Raw genomic sequence first — 16,624 nt, forward strand, 5'->3', positions numbered from 1 at the left:
TGACATTTGGGAATAATAGCTTTCATTAATTTTTTTAATGTCTTTTTATTTTTGTAGAAACTTCCTTTCCTTGATGGTCCTTTGCCCAGTGAAGCTTGCTCCTTACCTAAAATAGGATGTGCTGCTTCAAAAACACCGATGCTCAACACTCCTCAGGATTATGAAGGGGAACCACCTCCTGTGTTGAGCAATGGTGCCTCAGCAGGGTATATAGATGTTACGTCAGACGTGGACCAAAAGCACAAAGAGAACCTGTCTCATCACCAGGACCTCCATGACCTTAATGACGCCATTGACGTGTTAAACTCCCAAGCTAAGGATGGAAAGCTGCGGCACCATTGATCAGCTCTGAGAACTGTGTTCAATAACCAGGCGCTTGTGGTGGTGAGGCATGAGGGAGCTGTGCCCCTGCGAGGTTGTAGACCCCCTAACTATTTACAGCTATGTGTGAGTACGTATGTTTGCAGGGAGCTGTGCTCACTGTAGAGAAGACAGTCTGCGTTTGGCTTGGTCGCATTGTTTTGTAGCTAAAATGAAGATGCATACAGAGCTGCCCAGAAAGCTACCCTGAGTTAATGTAAACCTTATTTTTCAGTGGAAACACGATGTGTGTTTAAGGTTTATGACTGCCTGCCAGGACCGGTATTTCAGGCTGAAAGAAATCTTGGCCAATTAACTGGGGCTTAGGAGTTATGCAGTGTTTATAACTGGAGTAGGAAAGATGCAATCCATTTATACTCAGTGGTGGTGCAAGGTCATCTTAAAATGATAAAAGAAACAAAACCCTTTTCTTAGCTGTGAATGAATCTCTGCATGGACCCTCACCTTGTGGCAGAACTGATGCATTTTTTGTTTCCTATGCATATTTGTTAAACAAAAACAAACTCTCCTGTGCCTTTTTATGGAGACCATTTTAATGTCTAGCCATGCAATGTACTACTTTTATTATTGTAGTGTAGAGTGGTGTATTTGGTCACCTTTAGTCAGTATTTTTAAACAAGGTTTTTTATCTTATGCCAGCTTCTCCGGGATCTGTGCCGATCCCCTGAGTTTAGTAGCTTCTTTCTAAGCCAACCTTTCAAAGAATAAGCTTTTATGGACCTTATTTACTGATTGTGAGAGTGCAGCAAGCCACAGAGACAGCCTGTGACAAGTGAATTTTTGACAGAGGGAGGATTAGAAATGAGAAAAGATAGGAGAAAATTTATATGGAAATTTTCTCTCTTGTTTTATGATCTTGGTTAAATTGAAGCAAGAGAGCAACTCTTTCTTCTAAGCTGGAATCAATGTTCTTTCCTTGCATCCATCAGTGAGGCAGTAATTACAGATGAGGTGTGTTCTATTATGGAAATGGGGCCTAAAATGATTACTTCACAGGCTGAGTGATTCTAGTGAATGTTATCTTGGATGTTAAAATTACATGAACTTTAGAGATGTTTTGTTTGTACTGTCAAGACATGGTGAGATGAACAATATCTCTCATGGCAATGAACTTTGTAATTTTGTGAAGCTGATGATGAAACATAAATTGGGATGTGACACCTTACTGAAACAAGAAGTGGACATCCGGGCTCAGGGCTGTGGCTGTAGCTTGGACTCACTCAGTGCTTGTTAACACTACTTGTTTTTTTTAAACTGCGGTAAGCTCGGCTGCAGATACGAGTTCAGAGTTGCAGGTTTAAAACAGAGACATATACTCTATTTATACAGAAGTCTTCTGAAGAAACAAGGGCTTGCCTCCCCAGGGAAATGGATGACCCAGGAAAGCTGTTCCACAGTACTTGTCCTGGACAAGCTTCTATAGAGTGTTTAATTGCACGGTGTCCCTTTGTGCAGTTTAATTCAAGATGCTCTTCTGCTTTCTTTTGGATCCTGTTGTTCAAATGAGATGCTGCCATTAGGTCTTAAAATCAGTTTCCCTCTTTTATAAAATTTTGAAACAAATTGAAAATATTTTCTAAGTTAGCCATCCCAATCTACAATAGAAAGTAGAAACATTCCATTATAGAGTCATAAAGTGCAATAGCTTTTGTTCATCTGCTTATGGTGAAATGACTAGGTTAGTTTCAGTGTTCAAGATAGAAAAGAAAAAAAACCACCATCAATAAAAACTCCCCTGAGTGTCTCACTTCGGGTAAGAAAATACATATTTTATTAAGCATATCAAAAGCCCCAAGGAAAAAGGGCACTACCTGAAAACAGTTTCTTCAGTGACTAGAATGATAAAGAAAAGCTTTTTTTAATGTTGCAAATCTTTCAATCTTAAAGCAAGTAATATAGTTGTTTCCATGGTAGGAGTGAGAGAACTACAATGTGTGATTGATTCAAAAACTAAGCACATAAAATACAGAACCAGATATACTTAAGCTGAAGATGTTCAGAATTTGTTGTGTGGGTACGTATCAAAAATACTGCATCATACAACAGCTATGTTTTATTTTCAAGGATGCACATTTCTGAATGCATCTTTTCTTAATCTCACGATGAGTATCTTCTGTTGAGTCTCTTTTGCTCCTAACAAGAGATCTGCTAAGCTCCTAACATAAAGTTAGTCTACCAGCCTTTTAAGTTTGCCATATCCACATACTCCTAAAGTGAAGAGATTGCACCCTGTATCTTAATCCAGCTGCTCTAGATACCCGGGGTTCAGAATCTGCTGTAGATTTTCACTGGAGGGTGCTGAGGAGGTTATTTCCCTTTGCTTCTTTATAGTGTAGAAGCTCAATTTCACACATGCACTTTGCAGTTTGGAGCCTGTTTTGTACGGACTGATAGATCAACCCCATCTTTTCTTTCTGGGGAGTAGAAGAGTGTAGTCGATAGTATGCACTGCTTCTTAATTAGAGAACTCTAAAATGGTAAATGAGACCAGGACAGGCACTTTTTAGGACCAGTTATTCTAGATGTCATCGGTTCTTTTAATGTGTTCTCTAATGAAAATTTGAGATACGGAATTGTAGAGAATTTTGACTACTGAAGGATTTCAACATGCTATTGATTAATCATTGTATAAAAACATTTTGCAGAAGGCTCCTATAAATGTTTACACATTGCCTTGTCTTTTGAATTACCATAGATTACCTTGAAAAAAGTATAATCATCTTTGCTTCTTCCTAAAACGTGATGCCGACATCTCCACAAATTCTTCTTGACTACAATATTACTACAGATGCATATAACCATGAAAAGATTACTGCACATACTGAAAGTATTAGTAAGCTTTTAGTAATCTTGCTGCTTCTGACTTCGGTAACAAAACAATGGATGACTTTATACTTTGAAATGCAAAACCTAGCCAAAAAATAGGGTAATGATCTGTCTTTTTAAACCTCTCGAATTTAATATAATCAAACCTCGTCAAAATCTACAACGTATTAAAAATTATTCGTGCTGGTGCTGTAAATTTACAGAGCTGGAAAAGATTCCAGCATTTCCTGGCATTCCATGACATTATTTGTTTGAAAACCGATTAGCTAGAAGCTTTGTAGTTTTGATGGTAACTCTTGTGTGTTTCAAGACCAAAAATGAAAAGCTGTTTGAAGCACTGCAGCGTGTCCTCAGGATCAGCTAGGATTGGCTTCCCAGAGCCTTGCAGAAAGCTCGTGTTCCCTCGTTACAGACTGCCCTGCTGACAGTGGTGTGTGACTTGATTATACGTTCCCTAAAAGTGTTAAAGGAAATCTAAAAGCTGTTATGTATGAATCTTCTTAGTAAGCACCATGTAGGTGAAAACATTCTGTAACTTATTTATTCCTAGTGGAGCATCCATGCGTTGTGAAGACACAAGTACTGTTTTATTTGGAGCTGTTAAGTGAACAATGCAACTTGCTGCTTTCCATTTGGATTCTTCTGACTGGGAGAACTGGGAGGGAGGAGGGATCCTATTTGCTGCGGATGGGCTCTGTTTGTGTAAAACTCTTCCTTTTCTGGAGCACCCCAAGATACTCCATGATATTGTGGTTTCATGCCTGTACAGTGTCTCTCTGGCTATGAATAGGCATAGCATTGCAGTGGGCAAGTGCCTGTAATGTTCTGCATTAAAGCTACTACTTTGAAGTAGAAGAGGGACTCGTGTAGCTTTGTTTCTTGGTTGAAATGTCTTAATGTGAACTTCACAATGCTGGATTCTTAAATGGTATTTTGTTTTACAATTGTTGCCTGTGGTAGAGAAAATCCAATCAGTGCTGCTTGCTTTATAGGAAAAAAGGAAATGATTGGTTTGCCCATAGATGTTGTGATTCTCAGTTGGCTGCCTTCTCTGGGAGAGAAAAAGCAGTTTGTTAAAGCCTATAGGCATAACATACTTCTAGCTGCATATTTTGTTCCTGCCTTCCATTAATACACCTGCTAGGTGGGTGCTCACTGGTACCTAAAGCTACTCTGACTAGGATGGAGGCTTCAGTTTGCTCCAGTAAGTTTCTCAAGTCCTGGTGAGAGATCTGCTGGGAGCTGAAGGTGCACGGAGCTTCACAGGATCTCTGCCTTGAGTGCACCTTGCTGGGTTACAAGTGGGAATCTCCATGTCGGTGAAGTGCCCCATGTCTGTTCCCATCGGGTTTGGAGATGGTGAGCCCCAAGAGGTGCGCAGGAAGCACCCTTGCATCGAACAGAGCTGTACACCTGCAGGGACAGCATTTAGAAGAGCTCTTGTGCCAGATGCTGCTTCAGTTCACATCTTCGGGTAGCTTCAGGGCCTGACGGTTGCTCCCCCAAAGGGATCATTTCTTGGCACTGTTTAGTAATGAATATTTGTGGATGACCAGGTGAACTGAAAAATGTGTCTGCTGTTTTGCTCTTTCCCCTTCCCCACCACTCTGCGTTGAGTGCTGGGGTCATTTTTTGTATGGACCTAGCGCAGTTATTCCTTGTTTACATACTGTCCCTCTTGCACGTATAGGCACTTCCTGTGCCTCGGGGCAGAGTGGGGGGCAGAATCTCTTCTGAATGTAGTAGTTTTGTTTTAATTAATACACAGCACTTGATTAGTTAGATGAGGAATGTCTCAAGCCAGGTGATGTTAAAGTCCATGTTTTCATAAGCATCTTTAGCGCTAAGAGCAGCCAGGTCGGTGCCAATTGCAGTCAGTGCAATTTGTTAGGTCAAGTATTTTAATGTACAGCGCTGTGTCCTTTTGGCATCTCTGAACTACAAAAGCAATGCAGAAAGAGAGGGTAGGTTGAAGTGGTTGACCTATATCTCTTCTCGTACCATTTATCTGTGTATGTGTGTCTGTATTTAATGTAGCAGCATACTACTGGAATAACTTGTAGCACTGGACCTAGTCATATGTAACTGAGCACACATGTACTTTTCCTCTCGCCCACAAACTGATCTTTGTAGGAACGTACCTAAAATTATGTGTAGTACTCAGCTGAAAATCGTAAATGTTTTTGCTGTTTCTGTAAGTCAGTCGTTATTTTTGTCATTGTAACTGTTGGACAGTTGTATAAAATTGTGGATGATGAAATCCCATATTCTTGAATGCGACGGCTATATTCATGTAAGTCATTTTAGTTAATGGACTGCTTAAAAAACAAAATGTACCATGTTTAGAGGAGCACTGTGTCTTTTCTTCTCTAAATGTATTTGTTCCATGAAGTTTCATTTGTATTACAGTTTATTTTTATTCCCTACAAAAATAAATACCTTGCCTTTTTAAAGTAAATGACTAGCTGGTTTATTGGTTAATTAAACTCAAAGCAGAGCTTCACACTTTTAAATGTGAAATCCATCAAAGACTCTTTAGTGGAGCTTATCTTAAAGTGAGTGTTATTCCACTTCCCCTTCTTTTACGGAATAGAAACTAGGTGACCTCACTGGTTTTGGAGGGACTGCTGAGTGCAGCACTGCTCAGTGTCTTTTTTAAAAAAAAAAAACAAAATAACAAAAAAACAAAAAAAAACCCACCCAAAGGTAATAATACTAATGAAGCTGTATTAAATCTTAGTATCTTCTGTATGTTTTGTTACTTTGACTTTTTCCTTTAAATTAGATTTTTCTTTATATATTGAAACCAAATACCTTTTCAATGTTTTGTTCCTCCTGGAAAGCTGTCTACCCCTCTGTCTACAGGTGGCTCCAGGCTGTCTTCAAAAGCCGCCTGAGAAGCAACTAGACCTTTCTTCTGGCCTGCTGTAAGGAATTGAGTCTGACCTTTGTGGGTGTTGCGTGGTACCAGGTGAAGAGATTTTTTTTTTCTGATATCTGTGAGTGAAGAACCTGCAGTCCATCTGCTCTTTTATCCAATTCTTTTTAATCATAACTTCAGTAGTGAGTCAAAGTGGGTTTTTTTTGAGTGCGGACAAACTCAAGTGAGGTGGGAGAATGCTTGAGGGAGATTCCAGGTGCAAAACTTGCCTTGTGTTTATAACCAAGATTGGAATCTGTGCTTTAATAACTTACAGCTGTGCAGTAACAGTCAAATCCCACAATTAAATACAGATCTGCAAAGCAGAGAGAAATGAGGTGATACAAGTTAATTTGATGTTTATAAGGCTTTACAGAATGCTTCAGGATGCCATTTGGATTGGTAAATTCATGTAAATGGTTTAAATCTGTGCCTGGCAAAGCAATGTAGGCTATTTTAGTGACTAATTTTGAAATAAGCCTTTGGAGGTTTTTAATGCTCTGTGTGGAGGTGGGGGAACTGAGTGACATGAATGCAACTTGCAGAGCATGCTGAAGGTTAGCAGGAGAGATGGAGAAACTGTTTTACCCAGATCAGTTAAGCACCAGACCTTCAGCCTTTACTCCTAAATATGAATAGCCCTGAACTGTCCATCATCAGCTGGGGGGGCGGGGGTAGGACTGAAGACAAGGAATAGACCCAAGGCCAGTACTTATTACCCAGCCCCTGATTTAGTATTTTCCACTGCACTGTGCATCTTAAAAATGGGTATTTCTTTTCTAGGTATTAAGGCAAAAAATACGCCTGACGCTTGGGTATACTTAGTCCCCAGATGTTTCAAAGTCTTTTTTCCTTCTTACTAATTTTAAATGTTCTTACTAATGCCAGTGAAGTCCTTCATGTACCTAAATTAGTCTTGCCTTGCATTTAATTGGATTATTAGCATTAACACTGACTAGAATTGATAAAGCTGTAATTTACATTTGGGGAAAACGTATTGTCTGTTTGACAGCATCTTTGCTGAGGGTGATTTAAAACTTCCCTATTGAAGCTAACTTTAGTTTTGAGGGGGCAGGTTTCATTTAGAGTTGTCGTAGGAGTATTGCTACAGACATGTTTTCAACAGCTCTTAGGAAATACCTTATGCTGAGAAAAAATACTGATCAGTAAACTTAATTGGAGGTATGTACTGAAAAATCACTGGTTTAAGGTCAAATCTGCTGTTCTAAGTTCAGATAGAAAAAGCAGTTGAGTTAATCTGCTTTCTTGTTGAGGTTCAGATTCGCGTGTGCCAAGGATGCTTTAAAATATTGATTTGTTTTCATTCTGCATCTGTGGATTCTTTGCAGTAGAGCAATAATACTTGATTTTTTTTGTTTTTTGGTAGCCATGTCACTTTGTACTCAAATTTTATTCAGTTCGGTTACCCAGCAGTTAAAGATGGCAGTGATGATTTGCTAGAGATACATTGGTGTTAAGCCTTCATGCATATATGTAAAATGGATAAATTCCTCTGATACTGAAGGTAGACTACAAATTTTTGGGTTGGTGCCTTTTAAAAGGGAAAAAAAAAAAAGCCAACCCAGACTAGCAGCAGAAAGAGCATGATTTCATCTGTTTGCACAGGCAAGGCCATGAGATACTCTCGTTGCACTCCAGACAACGCAGGAACAGGATTGAACCTCCACTGTAGCCATTCACTGCTGAGAGGGGAGATGCACTCGATCCTTAGCACGGGTCTGTGCAGATCGGTCAGCGTGTGGGGCTGCTGCAGGTCCTCCTAAGTTCAAATCCCTAAATAAAGTGAAGTTTTGTCCTGAATAATGTTTCTTTAATAATAGGCAGAAGGTGTAATTAAGTGTAATTACTTGTAATTAATTACAATTTCTCTCACATGCGATCAATGTTCTGTACCTTGTATTTTGTTTCACTTAGGGGGAGTGGATGGGATGGGGGGATGCAAAACCCAGTAGCCTTAAGAGTAATAACCCTTCTGTAAGTCAGACCAGAGCCCTGTTTCCCATGGCTCTGTTGCAGTGGTTTCAGGAAAAGTGAACCCTACTTACTGAATATGGTTTTGTGGTTTTTTTTTTTCTCTTGCTCTCTTGACAAAGAACAGATCTCAGAGCCTGCTCAGCTGTGGGAATGAAGCGAGGAATCCAGTGTGAGTGGGAATCAATACAAATACATATGTAAGCCCCCTTGTCAGAAAACCCACATATGGATCTGCAGAATAAGCAGGTGCTGCTCTTGGCCAGTCACTTTGCAGGCCAACACACCAGAAAATGTATGGACCAAAGGCTGAGGCTGACTTGACTCTCCGAAATTTGAGTATTCTGCACATGTTCCAGTTTCTGTACAGTAACTAAGGGCAGTCCCCTCCTTGGTGAGGCACTTAAAGGGACTTAAGCAACTCAGAGACTTCTACAAATCTTACCTGACAAGGGGAAAGCAGGGAGAGGATAAAGATAAGGGGAGTCCCTTTGCCATTTTAAGGAAATCTGGTCCAATTCTTGAGTTTTATCCTATTCGTATGTCCCTTTATACAGCACTTTAGAACTTGATACTTCTCTTGATATTTTTTTTTTGGTTGGTTTGGAGGGAGGTGCATGAGCAGTAGTGTTTTGAAAGCAATGATTTTTGTTGTGCAGTGATCCAGTGTGTGTGTGGCTAGAGACAGTGTTTGGGGGAAATCTGGCAATTCACATGGATCAGAAATTCTGTTTCTGAAAGGTGGTTGTTGCAGTCTTACCTGCTATTGGAAAACCCTTTAAGAGCAGATCTCCTATGCCTGCTCTTATTGCCTGCTGTTTTGAATAATGAAAAAACCCCCTTCACTTATTGCATATATGGTTTGTGATCTCAGGGCAAAGATGCTTTTGGGGGTGGCATGACTCAGAGCTGATTATTAGAGTTTTACTTCCTCCGCAGAGCTTTGGAATGAAAACCAGCACATTTTAGTATTGTAAAATAAAAGCAGAGTTCTCCCAGGAATAACTTTGAAGCGTTGCCAGCCCTGGAGCACTTTTAGAAGAGCATACTGGGGCAAACAGGCAGATTCAGGTGATCAGTGTCACACAGATAACTCACGTAACAAAGAGTAGGCACATGCTGACTTTGGGTTCTGTATTTCAGGTCCTTAATGATCATCATGTCGCATCAGTTTACAGCTGCTGACTCCAGTGCATCCTTGGATCTAAAAGGAAAGGGGCTCCTGGAAGGTGGTGGAAGTAGGGAACCATCTTGCAACACTGCTGAACTTCAGGGGCTCTGATGCTGCCAAAATTCCTCAAGGAATTACAGCTCATGAAGGAGAAGAAACAGTTGCTGGATTCCTCCTTCACTGCTAGCTACATATTTTGTATGTTAATGCACCCATTAGTGATGTGCCTGAGAAGGAGCCCTGGGAGCTGTTGGTGTGAGGGTGCATGGTGTAGGCGAGGGATGGTCCGCAGGTGTTCGTGCCCTCTCGTGGTTGGTACCTGAATCACATCGCTGCTGGAGCCACCTCCAAGCTGGGTGGTGAGAAGGCGCCCAGCAGAATAGGCAGGTGTAAGTGCCGGAAAGCTGCGAGCAGATGTTTTGATCGGCGGGGAGGGCAACTCCCAAGTTCAAAGGCTTTGCTGCGGTTTGGCAGTGACTGACAGCTCAGAGGCAGGAGTCAGACGTAGCCCCACACAATAATTGTGCATTTCTGACCTTGAGGACTGTTAGTAAATCCTTAATCCCCGCTAAATGATTTATTTGGTACTGTTTAGCACTAAACTTTTAAATCGGAATGCTTAGTGGTGTTAAATCAGAAAGCTCATTACCTCTTTTCAGCTGCATTAATAACTATAATCTCTTTAATGGAAGCAACATTACTGGACAGGATTTACCTTCCCAAAAAACCTTCTTGACTGTCGTTAGATATACTTATGCCCTTTAATTCTTCCCCAATTAGTGGAGAGCTGATAAAGGAGTTGCTTTGCCTGGAGCACGTGTCGGGTCAGCCAGTGGCTCGGTGGCAGCCTGTCTGTGCTTGGAGCTTAGGCAGAAGGTGAAGGCCTCTCCTGACTCCTCAGCCTTCCCTGGTGTTCAAAGTGTTGGGAAGCTTATCCAAAACAGGGGTTTATCTGAATCTGCTGATTTAAATATTTGTGCAGGATGCTATTTAAGATGTTTCTTTGACTGTTAAGGGAGCACAATGAGTATGCCAGTTTGCATTCTTCCAGTTGAGGGTGAATTTATCAGCAAGTACTTTATACTTTTTGCTTCATTAGTATTCAGTTTAATCTTTGTTCCTTACCAAAGAGCTGGTCTTGTTTCTAAGATTTCTGTTCTTGGTTAACAACTAAAAAGCAGCACACCACTGACAAAAGAATATGCAGTTTATAATGAAATTTTCCATTCAAGGATTTTCCTTTCATCTCCAAGTTCCCTTACAGTTTCCTACATTTCATATTTTCTAACACGTATTCATTTTGTTGTCTGTATCCCCCTTTTTCCCTTTGTAATACACTGTCTTTTTAGTTGCTGCTTTTATTTCTGCATCTTGTTGAAGGGGTTTCCAGCCAGCCGTGGCTTTTCTGACTGCAGCATCCCCATTGTGGTTGCAGCTTCTTGATGCTTAATAAACCCTGAACTCCCCGCTCTTGCTCCGATGTTTATCCACATCTCTCCTACTTGATAATTCCATTCATAGAGTTGACTTTGAGGGAAATTGACCTTCTTGAATTAACAATCTATTTGTGAGTGAATTTGGAGAAAGTGAAACTGAGGAAGCCAAAAGTCTAAAACCTGTCAATATTGAACGTTTTCCTGCTCTCCATGCTTTTCACAGTCTGACTACAAACTGTGAGTCCGGCGGTGACGCCAGGGATGTCATGAATGTTTTGCAGAGCCCCCTGATTTTATTTCTTGCTGCAGTGGAGATTTTTCTGTTGGATAATTTGGTTCCCCTCTTGTTATCTAGTACCACTGATAATGCTGCCTCAAACTGTCAGACTGTTCCTGCTCCACTGCTGAAAAGTTTGGAAAAGGTTTAAAGGGAACTGGATAAAATACGATTACACTTACCAGCTGACAGCTTTTGATAAGACAGCCCAAACACCGCTCCCTGCTTTTTTTCTTTGCCCCTGTAAAGTTTTCTGCCTTGCTGTGTGCTGCTTAATTTTATGAAGCCAAAGAAGTGGTTTGTTCTGGCAGGTGTAGCTGGGAGGGAAGCCTAAGGAGCGCTCAGGTGAGAAGTCTGGACTGTCTTCAGGGTCTTTTGTCCTTCTTGTGTTTAATAAACAATTCTGAATGTTGCAAATGGTCATTTGTATTGCTCTGAAAGTGGAAAAGGCAGTCAGGATAATGTAGAGGCTGGTGCTGCAGCAGGGACTGTGCTCTCCTGGCCGGGGCCTCAAAATCGCCTGGTACCCTGCGATTTATGCAGGGAAATGGTGAAGTAAACGCTTTGTGTTTGCTCGAACGGGTCAAGCAGCCTCCAGCACCTGTCCCAGCCTCCCCCCACCTCGCTGCCCCTCTCTATATTTACCCAGGGGAACCTTCCAAGAATGGAAGTGGTAAGATAAAACCCCTGAGGGGCTAAAATTAGCCCCAGCGCACCCTGGCCCTTCTCCCCGCGGTGGCATTTCAGCTGTGAGCTTGACAGCCTGTGTCGTTCCGGTTGCACAGAGCGGACGTCCATCCCCAACACAGCAAGATCCTCTCTCTATATATATATTTTTTTTTTGTTTGTTTAAACTGAGGGAGAACTTGCTATGGGATCACTGCTGCCTCGCCCACCCTGGCTATGAGCATCACCTACCTCTCAAAGGTAAGGCAGCATCACTTGAAGGTAACTTGGTAACCAGCTGTAAAAGTGTGATTGTATTCTGTCACCTTTAGCTCCAGTCACAACCTCTTTTTTCGGGGGGGCCTGCAGAGGCAGGGACAGCTTCCTTCAGCTCAAAAGGTGACCACTCTGTTTTGGACTCTTCTGCTTGAGGAACATTTGTGAGCTCCCCACACGAACACTTACGCTGTCAAATTAAGGTCCCTTTGGAGAGGCTTATTTGTGTGTTCAGGAAATGCTACAGTTGTTTTTTTTACTTTTCCAGACCATTTCCCTTAGGGATATAACTGGGCCTTCCTTTTGAATCAAATCTGCAATAAACCCCCTACGCCATTAGCTATGGGTGGGGGGGCGAGGGGTGTTTCCAAAGGTCTAGAGCTTATCAGCATGTCTAATGAAGAACAGTAATGTTATTATTTCACATATTTCTATTTAAATCATCCGCGTTAATGTAAACAGGTGGAAGCACAGCAGAGCTTTGCTGTCGCTCACTGCCATCAACCTTGCTCTACTTAACCAAGATGCGAAGGTGGCTTTGCACGGGGGCTTCCTCCGAGCTTGCACGTCTTGCCACCGCAGGCAGATGTGGGACGAGCCTCCTGTGACTGCCTCGTTACTGCCCAGCTTCTTTGCAGAAAGAGGCTAATTGCTCAGCACAGCTCCTTGCCTCCTCCCAGGGAGGAGCTGCTTGGGGAGATGGAGCTCTGCCACTGCTACCTCTCCCCAAGGAAATCTGAGATGCGATGGGGTTGCGACATGGTGAGAAATTCCTCTGCCCTTCCCGGTGGGTGGCGTTTCCCAGCTGCTCAGGTGCCAACCTGCATCGCATTCCTCCCCGACGCTGTCGCTCGGCCATGGCGAGGCAGACCCTGCACCAAATGCCTGGTAAACGTGTCGGGGTTCAGCCCTGGCTCTGCTGTGATCAGTTCAGCATCCCCTTGCCTTCCTGCCACCACCCTGTGCTACCCGCTATAAAAAGCCAAGACCCTTCTTGCAGCCGTGCTCCTCGGGCTTGAGTAGGCAGGAGAGGGGAGAGGGTTTGCTGAATTCAAATATCAACATTGTTTCAGGAAGGGTGATGCTGAGAGTCCTTAATCAAACCAGCCACCTCCCCATTCACTTCATCTCCTATTTTGAAATCCAATCCCTTTAAAAACAGTGGCAGGGTATAAAAACCTTGCAATGCTGCTGGCTTGTAAATTAAAACACCTGAGTTTTCTGTGGGTACCAACATACTTGGAAGTGCAGTTGCTGGTCAGGCGTCCAGCAGAAGCCTTGGCTGATACAAAGCAGAGCTGATTCCTGCTCTTTTCCAATGTGCTCTTCACGCAGTGGCTTCCCCAAAGAACAGCTGGATGGGGTGACTTCTGAGGGTTTTAGGAAAATGGGTGGCTTCATCCACCAGTGGGGTGTAGAGTCCTTGCAAGAGCCAGTGGCCACTCAAGAGCCTTACTGAGCTCAAGGTCTGAGTATCCCATGAGTAGTCTCATACCTTTTACTGCCTCAGGGTCTAGCAGTACAGCATTAAATAATTTCAAAAAATAAAGTAAAAGCCTGTGAGCTCCATTTGAACTCCAGTGAGCAGCGTTTGAACTCCAACACCAGATTCAATTATCTCAGCAGGTTCTTGATCACAACATTTTAAGTGGAGGTGACCCACGTACATGCTACAGCGATGACCTCCATCCTTGCCTTAGCCCTTCACCAGTGTGGATTTCCTCACCTGTGGTGGCAGGGTGATAAGCATGTTGGCAGCATCATAATCCAATGTTGGGGTTTTTTTTGAGAATCTTCCTTAAATTGTGTATAAAAATAATAATAAAAGATGGTGTTGGTGTCAGGAGGCTGGTTCTAACCCAGTGGTGGTGCTGGTTTTGTTGTCCCATAGGTCTTTGGCTTTACGTTTTATGATGAAAGTGGTACATGGGAGACAGACCAAAAACAATGAGCCTAATGGATATCACTAAAATGTTCTCCATGCTCCAGCCTAGAGAAGATGAAGAAGACAATGGAGAAAGCGAGGAGCTGAACCGAGCAGTATCTGAGGATGATTATGAAACCCTAGATAACCTCTTATCCCAAGACAAGTACAAGAGGTTCATCAACCGCAGGAGTGGCTGGGGTGTACCCAGCACCCCCCTGCGCCTGGCTGCCACCTGGGGCTGTCTCAGGAGTGTGAAGGTCCTCTTGGCCCATGGGGCGGAGGTGGACAGCCTGGATGTGAAGGCTCAAACCCCTCTCTTCATGGCAGTCAGCAATGGCCACCGGGAATGCGTGAAGGTCCTCCTGGATGCGGGGGCCAGCCCCGTTGGCAGCATCTACAACAATTGCTCGCCACTGCTCATCGCCGCGAGGGATGGGAATGTGGACATCCTGCGGCAGCTCCTGGACCACGGCGCAGAAACCAACGTTCAAGCAAGGCTGCCCGAGTGGGCTGCTAACTCGGTGGCTTGTTCCGGTCCCCTCTACCTCGCTGCCGTGTATGGGCACCTGGAGTGCTTTAAGATGCTGTTGCTTTACGGTGCCGATCCTGACTATAACTGCACCGAGGAGAGGGTGATTGCCCAGCTCAAGGAGCCCAAGACTCTGCTGGAAACCTGCCTGAGGCACGGCTGCAGGAGCAATTTCATCAAGCTGCTCATTGACTTTGGAGCCAACGTGTACTTGCCCAATGTCACAGTATATGAGATGGCACCCCACAGTGAGGGCCTGGAGCTGCTGCTGCAGGCGAGAGGTAATCTCTGTGTGTGGCCCCGGGGCTGGAAATGAGCATTAATTTTGCTCATTTGGGTGCAAGTGGCTTCAGATTCCCCTCCCCTTTACCTCTGCTTTCCAATAGCCTTACCCAGGCTTTCCTACAAGGTTCAACTCCCTTTGCAGCATCACTTTACTGCATGGGTCTCTCTAGTCTTAAACTTCTGAGTATTAGCACTATTTTACTCTGAACTCTTATTCCTCCCTCTCCCCCAACAATTGCTGTGTTCAGGCCAAAAACCCCAAGTCTCCAATACTGAACACAGCAGGAGAAGGACATCACAAGTTTATGGAGAATAGGTCCACCACCAGTGGTTAAATCTGATGGTTTAGATATATAGGCTACCGCAGGAAATTCCTGAAACAAATTGCTGGGACTTGGAGGAGACTGTCACAGGAGGGCTTGATTCCAATTAATATCCACCAAATATCCTCAATTTCTACTGCTGGCTGTGACGGGAGGTGAGTTACCTTGTTTAGGATCTGGGGCGTGATGCGGTGCAGCCACCATGTACATTTACATGGTTATCTTCCCTCTTGGACTCACCACAGCATCTGCTTTTCATGAATATTTCTAGACACTTGCTAAACTGCTTTCAGTGAGGATCCTTGGCATGGTCAGTGCTGGTCTGGAGCACACAGGGATTTCCACAGCCTGGTTTTTCCACTTAATATCAGTCTGTTGGGTTAAAGGCTGCTTTTTGCCATTCCTCTCCTTTCTGCTGCTCAACTTTGGCTCTTCTGTACTATGTCCAGAAAAACTGCATTTATTTCCGTATGACAGTGGAAGATTTCATCTCTGTATGCCCAGCTCCAGTGAAGCACATGCTATGAAGCTTGTGGCTGAATATGCAGCGTCACCAGCCCTAGCAAAGACATTTCATTTTGGTCTATCGATGTCCCTTGGCTTAGGATAATGCCCGGTTTGGAGGGGAGCAGGGTTGTGTGTCTTGAAGGTGACCATCTCATTTTCCTCCCTCTCCTTACGCAGCTCATCCCAAGTCCTTGATGTCTCAGTCCAGGCTGGCGATGAGACGCCTCCTGAAGCAGGCTGGCCGCCCGCCCACCCTCGGCGAGCTGGAGATCCCGGCGGTCCTGGCAAACTACCTCCAACACCAGCCGTGATGCACAGCCCACTCTACCTTCCCCGTAGATGTGTTGAGCACCCAAATTAAAAGACGCTCTGATAGCTGCTCAGGGTGAAACCGATGTGGATTTGTGGTTGCAAAGTAATTTTTGTTTATGTCTCCAAAAAGCAGCGCCCGTGCAAAAAGGTGGTAAGGGAAGGGGGGGAGAAAACAGAGACCTCAGCTCCTGCTTCACATTGGCGTGATGGTAGAGCAGGATCTGATTTGGCTGTGTTTGGCTTTAAACTTTCTTTACTGAAGGACTTTACACCTTTAATGAAGGAGCTGGGAAAATGCGTGGAGGGCAGAGGGAGAGGAGCAAAGGCTGCTTTTACCTCCTCCTCTCCTGGGTAAGAGTGAGAAGGAGGGAGGCACAACCAGGCTTCATGCCTGTGGGTTTTCCCCGCAGCGTGGCCTCAGCTGCCTTCAAACCCCCTTTCCCAAAGAGGTTTCCAAGTGCCTCCTTTGCGTGCTCCTGACCCTGAGGGCACGTTGGTGCAAAGCCCGGTGCTCCCAGGTGATGGAACAGGCAGGGGCTGGGGTAAGTATCCAGAGTCTCCACACTCCCTGACTCTTGTCTCCCTGCCCTAGCTCTGTCTTTAGACATCTTACCTCAGAAGCAGTTCATGTTATGGCCGAGGGCTCTTTTGTGATTTGCCAGGTTTGGGGTTTTTTAATTAAAAATGTTGCTACTATTCTTATTAAACTATTGTGACCTGTTTGGTGAAATATCCTTTAATCAGAAGAGCCTGGCAGCCCAGCTGGCATTGTTTGGAAGGGATGCTGGGAAATGCT

At 43.7% G+C, this 16,624-nt stretch overlaps 2 protein-coding genes across 3 annotated transcripts in view; both read left to right on the forward strand.

Moving 5' to 3' along the window:
• MTMR8 (myotubularin related protein 8) overlaps positions 1–5,665 on the forward strand; it is a 26,396-nt gene extending 20,731 nt beyond the window's left edge. Inside the window, exons 15-16 of one of the 2 annotated variants that reach the window (XR_012630780.1) lie at positions 58–447; positions 2,296–5,665. Coding sequence is in view for 1 of the 2 variants with exons in the window: in XM_074883106.1 (XP_074739207.1) it covers positions 58–342 (285 nt within the window). In the remaining variant the exon portion in view is untranslated. Of the gene's footprint in view, positions 1–57 lie in introns of both variants that reach the window. The other variant, XM_074883106.1, reaches the window with a different exon arrangement.
• On the forward strand, positions 2,306–15,911 carry ASB12 (ankyrin repeat and SOCS box containing 12). Its single transcript, XM_074883108.1, has 6 exons — positions 2,306–2,395; positions 6,073–6,178; positions 7,754–7,901; positions 8,247–11,930; positions 13,837–14,682; positions 15,694–15,911. Exons 5-6 carry the CDS (start codon positions 13,872–13,874, stop codon positions 15,825–15,827), a joined length of 945 nt encoding a protein of 314 aa, XP_074739209.1. The 5' UTR covers positions 2,306–2,395; positions 6,073–6,178; positions 7,754–7,901; positions 8,247–11,930; positions 13,837–13,871; the 3' UTR covers positions 15,828–15,911.
• The last annotated feature ends 713 nt before the right edge of the window (positions 15,912–16,624 follow it).

This window comes from Strix uralensis, chromosome 13 (genome assembly GCF_047716275.1).
Source record: "Strix uralensis isolate ZFMK-TIS-50842 chromosome 13, bStrUra1, whole genome shotgun sequence".
In the NCBI taxonomy this organism is placed as follows: Eukaryota; Metazoa; Chordata; class Aves; order Strigiformes; family Strigidae; genus Strix; species Strix uralensis.